Source organism: Melanotaenia boesemani, chromosome 9 (genome assembly GCF_017639745.1).
Source record: "Melanotaenia boesemani isolate fMelBoe1 chromosome 9, fMelBoe1.pri, whole genome shotgun sequence".
NCBI lineage: Eukaryota > Metazoa > Chordata > Actinopteri > Atheriniformes > Melanotaeniidae > Melanotaenia > Melanotaenia boesemani.
The window spans coordinates 10,259,452-10,270,934 of record NC_055690.1 but is presented as its reverse complement, the minus strand read 5'-3'; the positions used below and the strand labels follow the sequence as shown (position 1 = coordinate 10,270,934).

The window sequence follows — 11,483 nt, the reverse complement described above, 5'->3', positions numbered from 1 at the left end:
TTAAATTCTGCTTCCAGACTGGGATGTTTCTGGCTCAGTGTAAGGTTTGTATTATTTGCATTGCTTGTCACCAGCAGCATCATCTGAATGCAGACTGACAGTTCCAGTTCATTGTACAGCTGCATAACTAGTGTGACCATAACAAACGTTGTCTTTCTGGGTTGGTAGTATAATCATGTCCTTATTTTTCACTTCAGCCCCTTGACCGAGCTATAAACCTCTAGACGTATACTTATTCTACTAATTTACTGTTCTCTCTAATTTTACTGTTATTTTTTTTATGACACAGTAATTAGCTGGATATAAGCGGTAACTGATTCAGGAGGAAGGATCCATTTGAATTAAGTGTATGTTGTTTTGGGAATTTTATCCACTACAATAAACAATAACAGAAGTCATGAAACACAGAAGTTAGCTCAGAAACACCAGATGATCAGTTTTCATTTTAATTTAAGATATACCAGTCAGCAAGAAAGTGGTGTCTGAGATGTTCAAAAAGGCACCTGGATACCAATGAACCAGGTTTCTTTTGTTTAATATAAATGACATGTCCCAGACATGTTTAAAATCAGGAGCAGGATGCAGATATAGACATATTCATGACAATGTGCATCAAGAATTTGTAGATTATTTACTTTTTAAATCTAAAAAGCTAAAAAACAATTTATTTTGTAGAACTAGAACAGTGTTTGTCTGAAAGCACTTGTTAAAGAATTCATGGTGTTTTGTGCATTTTAGTAACAAATTTTATTAGCTCTTATACTAATAATTTAAATTGCCCTCACCTCTCATTGATTAATCTGCTGATTGTGGAATCTTCCAGAATGCATGTGTGTATAAACTTTTCTGACTCTTCTTTTTTGCCTTTAAGCTTTGTACAGTATGTTGCTAGCATCAAATTTAAATTAGATTTGTTTATATTTTCAATTAAACAGTGATGTTGCAGACACAAACTGAACAAACTGATCCGCAAAGCCAGTAACGTTGTGGGGATGGAGCTGGACTCTGACGGTGGTGTCGGAGAGGAGAATGTTGTTCATAATGAAGGCAATACTGAACAATACCTCCCACCTGCTTCACAACCTCCTGATCAGTCACAGGAGTACGTTCAGTGAGAGACTGATACCACCTAAATTCTCCACTGAACGACACAGGAAATCATTCCTACCTGTGGCCATCAAATTGTACAACTCCTCCATATAGCAACAACATCCTGTTATTCTGCACTACATTTACATCTTACTGTCTATCATACTGACAATACTGTACATATTCCTCACTGACAGGATTTATCCTGTATCTGTTTATATAGATATTGTAAAAAATTTGTAATGATTCTTATTGTGATTGATATCTTTATCTTATCCTTTCTTATTTGGTATGGAGTGACTGTGTGCACACAATTTCCTCTGGGATTAATAAAGTATTCTGATTCTGATGTTGGTCAGTGAAGACACTAATATGATTTTCTTAGTACTTAAAACTTCCACCTTTACTGGAAATTTGGTTTGCATTTTCACCGCCTTACAATTATATAAACTTATCATATTTATATAACGTCATGGCAAATTCAAGAACAGTTCAAATCAGCATGTGAACAGCAAACAACAGAAGCAAAGATGTGCATAAAAATATCATTTGATGCTTAAGTAGTTGGTGTTTGTTAAGATGGAGATTTTCATTGCGTCCACTAATCATCATGAAACAGATTTTGCTATCATTACCAACATGAATTTGGACCAAAAACATAATAACAAGCTCCACACTGCAATGAAAAATGTGAACTAAAAGCAACCCTCTCTGATTGTGATGATGAGAGCACTGAAATGCTTTCTGCACATCAGATAAATGCATTTAGTTAGAATTTGAAATGCTTTCCTCTGTATCACTGTGCATGATCCTGCACCAGTACCATGTTGTAGGGACATTAACATGTTTAAAGTCACTTTACACAGACCCCTTCCTTTTGGGGACATAAATCGAATCCCTATTGACTATAAAGTCATTTGTATTTGCTTACATTAGAATACTAATGGAACCAAATGTAAACAAATATGATGTCCTCTGAGGTGATATGACTGTGGGGTTGTGTGTATGAGACAATCAGGGGTTTTCTGCAGTGCTCTTCCTCTGCAGTGGAGACTGTTATGTAATACTGAGCAATAAGGAGGAGGGAGGGGAGAATCTGCTGCACCACAAGAGCTTACATACACACAGAGCTCAGTGCATGACCACAACACTGATTAATCAATATTCACAGTCATTTACCCTTTAAACAGTGGAAAGGATAAAGAACCGAAAACTACTAAACTTATTTCATTATGACCTACACATTCACACAGATCTGCATATTCACTCACTCACTCACACACACCCACCTCTGAATGCCTCCAACTGCCTCTGTATGTCTCACACACTCAGACTAGAACATGGTAATCAATCATCGCAGAGTTGTGGCTAACCTTTGCTGCTTCTCACTCTTTACAAAACCACAATTTCCCCTGAGGAGCGGATTGAAGTTGCATTATTCAAAATATGACAACAAGAAATAACAATGCAAACACAAGTAGCTTATCTAGAAGGTGCTTTTGTGACTATAAGATGAATTCACTTTCTTGGATTATGCACAATATCAGCAGAAGTCTGTTGGTCCCTTCCTCTTTGGTTCCCTCCAAGGAAAACTTCATGATCTGATGCTTTCTCCATTTCTGTTGCACTTTTACTTATTTAGCTTTTGTTTATACACCAACTTTTCCACTTTAAGCAAGTTACAAAGCTTGTTTTTCCCTCCAAAATTTCTACATTTTTCTTTATGTTGAATTTTGATCCACCTGATTTTAGTGGCGTCCTCACCTTGCAGCACAGGTGGGGCCAAAGGGGTGGCCTTCAAAAGTTCAAAGATTTAAGATTCAAATACTTTAGTCAATTCACTATATGTGTATGTGTATGTTAAGCTTTTAATCTTGTACTTGTGTATAATGACAATAAGCCTTGATTGATTGATATACCCCCGACAGAAATCTAAATGTTTCCCTCTCACCAAGATATTTAAAAAAAAAAACAATAATAAGATCAAGATACACGTACGAGGGGTGGAGATACCACCCCAAGAACAGACAATCAAATTCTAACAAAAATTCTGTGTACATTGGGTCAACATCTGATGCCCAAGTGCAAGTGAATGCAGCATGTGTTGTACTTTTATATGTTGTTTTACATTAACACTAGCATGTTCTTGATCATGTTCTTGATTCTGAAACTGGTTTTATGCTTTTAAAAGTAGGATTATCACCATAAGTAATGCATTCTGAGTCCTGTCCTTCCATAATGCCAAAGTTAAATTAACAACTTATAGCCTTGCTTCTCCGATTGCAGACATTGTTCAACATCCATGTTAACAGTGTAATGTGTAACATGCTACAAACATTGGTTATTCTGGATTCTCAATCTTATTTGTAAAAGAGATGCTTTAAATCTGCATTTGCATCAAAATACACTTTTGACCATTCTCGAAGAATTGAACAGTTTTACATGATCTTGCTAAAATCTTTTCTACATTCACGGTCCTCTCTTTTGTACTTATACCTCATTCCTTTTTCTTCCCACTCCTTCCACTCTGCTTTCTTGTTTTCTTTTCACTTAATTTATGTTTCACCTTCTCCATTGTTTGTCCTTGTCTCAGCTGCGTCACACCACGTCACGCCTCTTTTCCCTGCCACCTCAGCAGAAACCTGCCTCATTACGCTGAACACTGCACCAGGACAGGGAGATACACGACTGTAGGCACCTGTGAAGGAAGCAAACTCATCTTTTTTTTTCTTTTTTTAATTCAGGAAAAAGACAACCCAGAAAAACATGCATCATTGTTTCTGTCTAGGTTAAATTTGTTTTCCTTTAATAAGAGCTAAATTTCTATGGTAACAGATTTACTCTGATAGGGGTTGGAAGACTCAACTATTTCGAGGGGTTCGTGTGTGTTGGTGTAGACTTGGAAAAAGTATATGGGAAAAAAAGTCTGAATCATTAATCATATTAATTTCTTAGTGGTCTGGTTGAAGATTGATCATCATAAGCTTATAAATACAAACCTTTTCCAAATTCACTAAAAAATTAGTTTTAAAAGATGTCGACTCTAGTGAAGATCCCCTTTCCTCCAGAGATTTTAAATAATGTTTGTCTTGCTGATATTTGGTCAAATTGTTAGAAAAAGATGCTCACGACCATTAAAACGATATGTTCCTATGACGATGTGTTTGAATTAGAAAAAGTGTACATATAGAGTTGCTTTGAAAAATTATTATTAATAAATTATTACTGTTAGTAATTGTGGAAAGTGAGTAATTATTCTAGTCAAAACCTTGTGCTAATTTAAATAATTTTTAAAACTATATTAAAAAACAGTGAGGAAATGAGTGAGGGACTTTTCTTGTCTGCAATATACAAAAGTCTCCTGGGTCCAGTCATTTGATCACACTGCTTCTTGTATTTCTGGTATGCAGATGATACTGTATAAGACTGACCCCACTGCATCAGTACTCAACACAGCTACATATGCACAAGGCCTCCTTCAAATAAACCTCCCTAACACTGTTGGTCACCCCAGCCAAAGATCCATTATAAAATCAACATAAGATTTAGGCTGCAGCAATCTCCTCAGCAAAGGCTGCAAAAACAAAACAAAAAAATAGGGTGTCTTGATGACCTGCTGCCCAGAGACAGATGCAACATCTGGTCATGTTGCTCTGGATTTTAGAAAAATCCAGCCATATTTAATTCAGTATATCAACTCAGTCCTGGTAAAGCAGGTGGTTATCCTATGATCAAACCTTGCATGCTTACCATGAGAAACAGTTAAAGAGTAAAAGTTTTTTACAGCAACTTGAATAAATCCTTACAATAAGCCATTTTGTGGTCACTTAATTATAACGTTCTAAATGCAACATCACAAGAGAAAATATCTGGTCAGACGCTTTCTCGTGATGTTCTGTGTGTTTGCCAGTCAGCAAATCTAAACTCTCTGTTCAGAGCCAGCAGGCTTGAGTTCACTCAGCTGAAACATTAATGAAAGTTTAACATTATGCAACAACCTGGACCAAATCCACTGCATGGTCACTGGGGGCTTAACACGGCTTCACACGTGGCAAAACAGCTTCACTTCCACCAAAAACTCATTCTGTTAGTCTGGAGATGAAAGGGAGCTCAGGAAGCAGGCGAACAGTAATTACCACTTTTAATTAAGGAGAAAGAAAAAAAAGGAGGTGGGATCTAATTTCATAGCCACAGACTGCAGGGGTAATACTGTGGGTAGCTGTCACAGCTAGACAGATTTAAGCTCATTTCTTGCCGAGTCGGACAAGAAAAACAGCAGTTTATATAATTGGCTTAGAGGAAGGCTTTAAAATTGCAGGAAAGTCTATTTAAAAAATCCTATAAATAAAAATAAAGAAATAATACTTATTATTTAACAATGAAAATCAAGTCCAACACTGTGCCTGGCTCCATCTCTGCTCTGAAAGTTTACATCATTTTTTCCTGTAAACTGGATTTTTTTTTTTTTTACATGTTCTTGTGGCTTTTTAGAAAAACAGGGTGAAGATGTATTATCTCGTTTGTGTTTTCCTCTGCTATGGTAGAATAACATTTTACAAGCAGCTTAAAATGTGTTTCCTGTCCAAACAAGAACAAAACATGATGCTCTCTTTCCTCTGGATTACAAGCAATCGAGAACTACTTCATGTTGAGAGAACAGTTCAGTCCATCCAGCAGTTTCCAAAAAAAACAGACAAAGTTGTCAGTTTTTGTTGTTTTATTTGTTTTTCAGTCGTTTAAAAAAATCAAAATGACTTATATAAACAGATAAATCATGGCTCTGGTACACTTAAGAGTGAAGACTTCATTTGACCATTTCATTCTGGACTTGTCTAAATCCAGCTACAGAGTTTAGTTTAAACTGCACAGAGTCTGAATCCCCTTTAAGCTGCTATAAGAACAGTGCCCTGAAGACTATGGTCAGTTTATACAGTAAATGATTTTTTCTAACAAGAATTTGCAACACATCATCACATCAGCAACAGTCTGTAGAAGCTGAATGATCACAGCTAATTGTTACCTGAAAGTATGACCACAGGGGCGCTGTTTACATGGTTGCTACTACTAATTTTAATCAGCCTGTAAATCAGTACGAACAAAGTTCAAGCAACTCATTGTATTAATAATTTTAATGTAATTTTCAGGCGTGGCAGGATCACACTTTTACGATATCGGATCAAATCTAATGAAAAGTTTAAAAGAATCCATCATCTATCAGGGTTCAACAACAGCACTTTAGCTGAGAACAATATAAATTATGGGGTGTTTGGTACAGGCTTTGTTCTGATGTGTCACTCGAGTGTTACCTGACTGCTGGATGTTTTCAAGTTTTACCTGTCTTACAAAAATTACAATTTAACCAACATAACTTTCAGGAATTCATCTTGTGGTTCAGAAAGGAGAGCGTAAATCTACTTCATGTAATAAAAATTTGGTGTCAGATTTTTTAAACAATCAGATTTCCATTAAACAGGGAAAGTCAGATTTTACACAGGTTTAAAGGACCATTTAAGTTCCCTTCCTGTGGTTTCTACTGATCTTCAGCTCTTGCATCGGATTGTTTAGTGTTTCTTTCTCATCTGATTAGTGTTTATCAAAACTACAAACCAGCAACTTCGGCATAAGCTCAGAGCAAATCCACAGGAAAACTACAGAGTAGCCCTTCAAAGTCCGGTCCAGCTTAGTGCAGGGGATTCAGACCGGGACACGTGAACACACAGCTGCAACATTTTCAGGCAGTTAGTTTGTGTTTATGTAATTTTTCCCCATTTTCTGTACTGCAGCAAATGTTAACCGCTAAGTGCTTCAATGCCTTGCCCAAAGACACGGTCAGCAGACGCTGTTCATACTCATTGTAAAGTATAACTCTGTGACCATATTTGAGATGAAATTTGACGGTCCTTATCTCTGCTGCAATGATATAAAAAATTCATCTGCAGTGATTTTGATGATTGATTTACTTCCTTTAACAACACAAATTGTTTTCTGGTTTTTAGGAATTTTAATAAACTTATTTTACCATCACTTCTGTTAGTTGTGCTCCTAAAAAGTTAACAAAATCTACTGTTGTCTCAAAATGTTGCAGTGTATCATCGCCATCAGACTGGTACAAAAGTAGTCTCACACCTTTGAAACAGTTTAAGGCCATAGGTACAACAACACTACATAAAAACATTTTTTAAAAAAAGAGAGAAAACTAAGAGCAGAAATCAAAGTGACAGTTCTGAATAAATTGGAAATGTTTGGTGAGTCTATACATGACAGATCTTTATGTGGCGCTCCAATGCAGATGGAAGCTGACATGTCAGTAAAAGGATGTTTCCCTGCTGACCAGAAAAACTTTGCTCCAAAACAAAAACACAAATCTTGACATCAGTTGTAGAGAAAACAGTTTGTAAACAAAGGCTTAAACAAGGTGTTTTGTTTTGTCATCGCAGTTTGTTTGTTTTAACACGTAAACTATATACCTTATGTTCACAGCCCTCCAGGAAGAAAAACAATAACGTACCATTGTTGTATTTATTTGTCTCATTCTTCTGAAAATAGGATTAGGCTTTGATCGCTCCCATTATACACAAGCATCCTTCATTAATTCTCACTACTAGTTTCTGCATTTTCACATTTCAACTTTTATTTTGTCTCTATCATAAACTGACTGTATAAAAAGCAAATAAAAAGTTACCATGCACATTCTCCCCTTCACAGTCTCACAACGAGCCCGCAGACGACGTCCCAGAGCCGCAGATGGAGTGAGTTTGGCTATGAATAAACTCTCAATCTCATCGTTGTACTCGTGCATCACAATAACTTGTTTACTGAGGCACCTGTCAGTGCAGTTTATTGTATTAGTATTTCTCAGCATTGTATCTAAGAGATGGGGAATCAGTGCAAGCAGAAATCTATTGTTTATCCAGCCTTTTTGAACCATGTTAGTCTTAACGCTGACCAAGTCTCCGCTCAACAGAACCTCAGCTGAGCTGCACAACTATGAGTCCGTCATCATGAGACAACTTTTGATCACACAGTAATTTATCAGAGCTGAAAAAGGGGAATTTCATCAGCTGGGTAAACATCAGTTGTATTTTTACAGGACGCTGCTCATCTGTGCACAACAGAATCTCCGGCACATCGGCGAGCAGTTGTTGAGATGCATTGTGGGTAATGTAATCATTTTAACAACAAAGATTAATGTGTTGGGGGAAAATCTCTGGTTTAGTTCCAGCTGTCCTCATTTTGTGATTATTATTATCATGAATCAGACTGTATGTTTAAAAACTGCCTTTGTGTTTGCCCAACTATTCAGCTCTGATAGGAATCTTTCACCTTCCAGTTTCCCATTAACTGCAGTAATTAATAATAAAGAAATAAACTCCATTGTGCATCTAAACAATCTATGTTATCTGAATCTCACAATCGAATTTGGTGCATAAGCAACAAAAATTCCTGATAAATAATTTAACAAAATGCTGGTAAATCAGTTTCACTAAATTGTCCGATAAGCGCTACCAAAGTTCTTCTAGACGTCACCCATCTCTCAATGTCCATCTTTGGGAAAAATAATGGAAATCTGCATTCATGCTACACATTCTGGAAAATAAGGCAATTAAAAAATTTTAATAATAATAAAAAAACAATATATAATATGTTTATTATAGTACGCAATAGGCAGTTTGAGATAATTCCAGTGTTATAAGTGTGCTATGCTCTAATGAAGCAGCGGTTTGTGTTACATGTAATTTGTCTTCTCTATATTAAGTCAAAAAGAAAAAAAGGAAAAATAACCTGACCAGACTCCAAACTCAGTCCTACAATGGCTCTGGGCACCCCAGTGTTTCCTTGTAATGATTCATATTGATGTAGACGAGACAAAGTACCAAAATTCCCCCGCTTCATCCCAAAACCCACAGAAGGTTCAGTTCAACTAAAACCTCAATACGTTCTGTGCATAATAAAATACATAATGATGTAATAGGAATAACTCAAAGACAGAAAGCTAATACACACACAAACAAACACAATCAAACACAGAATTGGAGAATGGTGGCTCGCAGTTGTGGTCCAGGACACTGATTAAAAAAAAAACAAAACAAATAAAAAACCTGACAAGTCTTTGGGCTCTATTGAGACTCTCTCTCTTCCACATCGGCCTGTCCACGCTGGCTACCAAGGCGGTGATGTCAGGGATGACATCACTCGATCTTCTTGACTCAGTCCAGTGGAGTGTTGAAAAAGAAATTGCAAGAAGAGTCTACCCTTCTTTCTTCCTGTGAGGTGGGGAGGTGGGGAATGGAGGGGTCAGAGCTCAGGGTCAAAGTTAGAGGTGACAGAAAGGAGGAGAGAGCTATAAAACACAGAAAGGAGGAGGAAGAGAATGACTGAAGGCATTCAGAGGGTTTCATAACCCAGCCAGCAGACACATAGGTCGAGACAGAGAACTGATGCAAAGCTAACGGTTGTTCTTAGCTGCCTCCTTGGCTGCCAAAATGAGAGGAGTCAGACTGGAAAGAGGCTTTGCCATCTTCAAAAACTGATGCTGAGAGAAGAAGATGAAAAGGAGACGAGGGAAAGAGAGATCCAAAAAAAAAAGCAGACAGGGAGAAGTATGGACAAGGACAAAGGAAGAGAAGGAGAGGGCATCAAGGGGAGGAGGAGAAAAAAAAATGTTTTAAAAAACTGAGAAAACAGAGAAACAAAGCTTGCGTTCACCTGTTCATTCACCAGTCTGGAGAAATACAAATTTAACAAATGAGTAGAAAGAAGCTACTTCATGTGCATACTGACATGTAAAAATAGTACTAGTAATAGTAGTCAGAATTTATATATGTGAATAACTGGATATGCATATAAAAGTAAAAATGCTTTTATGCTGTACTATTTAGTTATAATTCTAATCCAACCTAATTTTATGTATAAAACACTTTAAACACAAAGTTGATCAAAATCCTATACAGCAAAATGTAAGAACACATTAAAAAAAACTTGCAAAAAACATATGCACACATCTCCAGTTAATAAAATTTAAAACAACTGAAAACAAAATGAAACCTTAAAAGACACAAAGACAATAAGGCAGACACTTGTGTTCACTACTTTGTGTTGCATTATGTGAATTTCTCATCGGTTTTTTAAGCAGAATGTGAAACTTTACAACATGCTCTTTATAACCTGAGGTCAGACGTTTTAAAAGAACACAAATTACACAAACTTAAGTTCATTCAGGTTACTCTTTTGGTGTCTCGTTCTGCTGGTGAAAACAGTGGCAAAAATCTTTAGGATAAAAATAATAGTAGTTTATCAGAATATCACACCTCACCTTCACATTCCCACTGACATACTGCGCCGTTCATTTTGTAAATTATGTGTGTCTTTAGGTCTAGATGAGGAAAATATATTACAATAAATATTAAAACATATAATTGTATTATTATTATTATTGTTGTTAAATAACTAAGCAGACTGATTTAATGTTCATTACTTGCTGCTGGTTGAATTCTTAGATTAAGCCTCTTGGAGTTCATTATGTTGTTTATGTCCATTTTATTGCAGATGCAGCTAAATTAATGTTAAAATCTTAAGTGAGAATGATTTTATAAGGCAGTGTTTGTCAGCCATAGAATTGGTCCTCATCATTCTTAATTAGTTAGTTGTTGTTTTTATTGTTTGTCTGAATTGTGCAGGTTAATACCAGGCTGTCTGTTCTCAGGTAAAAGTCCTGGAAACTGCAGCAGACTCTTTGTCATCTGTGACATATGTAACTTTAGAAGACCTGTTATTCAATGCATCACCTCTTACAAAAAACACTTTAAATGAATACTTACATAATTGAGCACCCTCTTTCAGAAACAGTTATAAAACCATCTTTGCGCTGAGGTATTAAATAGTTACACAACCCAGCTTTCTTCTCAGTTCCACCTCCACGCTGCCGTCACACCTACACACCTGACTGACTAACTGATCTGACAGCTAGTTACTGAAACACAGAAACTCCACTAAAGGATGCTGGCGACAAACTCAGCTCACTGTCCTACATGTCCTACTTTCCACATTACACTTCACCTGAAAACACCAACATGTAAAGATGTCAGGCATTCGTGTTAAGAAAAGAGATGCTTAAAACTCTGAATGAGAGAAGGTTTCTGTAGTGATGGAGTGTGACTGACGTCTTCATGTGAAATACATTTTAGTGGACAGTTTTACATTTTTCTGACTTCTTAAATTCAGATCATAAAGCGTTAAATGTGCTGTGATCTGTTTGCTTTAGAGGAATTTTATGTATGTGATCTGAAAAATGATTAAACTATATAACTACATGTTCTATGTAGTTATCATGTGTTCACCTCTTGGTCAGTGGGACTCCCTTCCAGTTTTGTTATTTATCATGTATGAGGATAAAA

At 36.4% G+C, this 11,483-nt stretch overlaps 1 protein-coding gene across 1 annotated transcript in view; it reads right to left on the bottom strand.

The window, feature by feature from the left end:
* Nucleotides 1-5,791: 5,791 nt before the first annotated feature.
* pak1 (p21 protein (Cdc42/Rac)-activated kinase 1) overlaps nucleotides 5,792-11,483 on the bottom strand; it is a 59,090-nt gene continuing 53,398 nt past the window's right edge. The window contains exon 16 of the mRNA XM_041995513.1: nucleotides 5,792-9,622. Coding sequence (XP_041851447.1) covers nucleotides 9,536-9,622 — 87 coding nt within the window. The 3' untranslated portion in view covers nucleotides 5,792-9,535. The remainder of the gene's footprint in view (nucleotides 9,623-11,483) is intronic.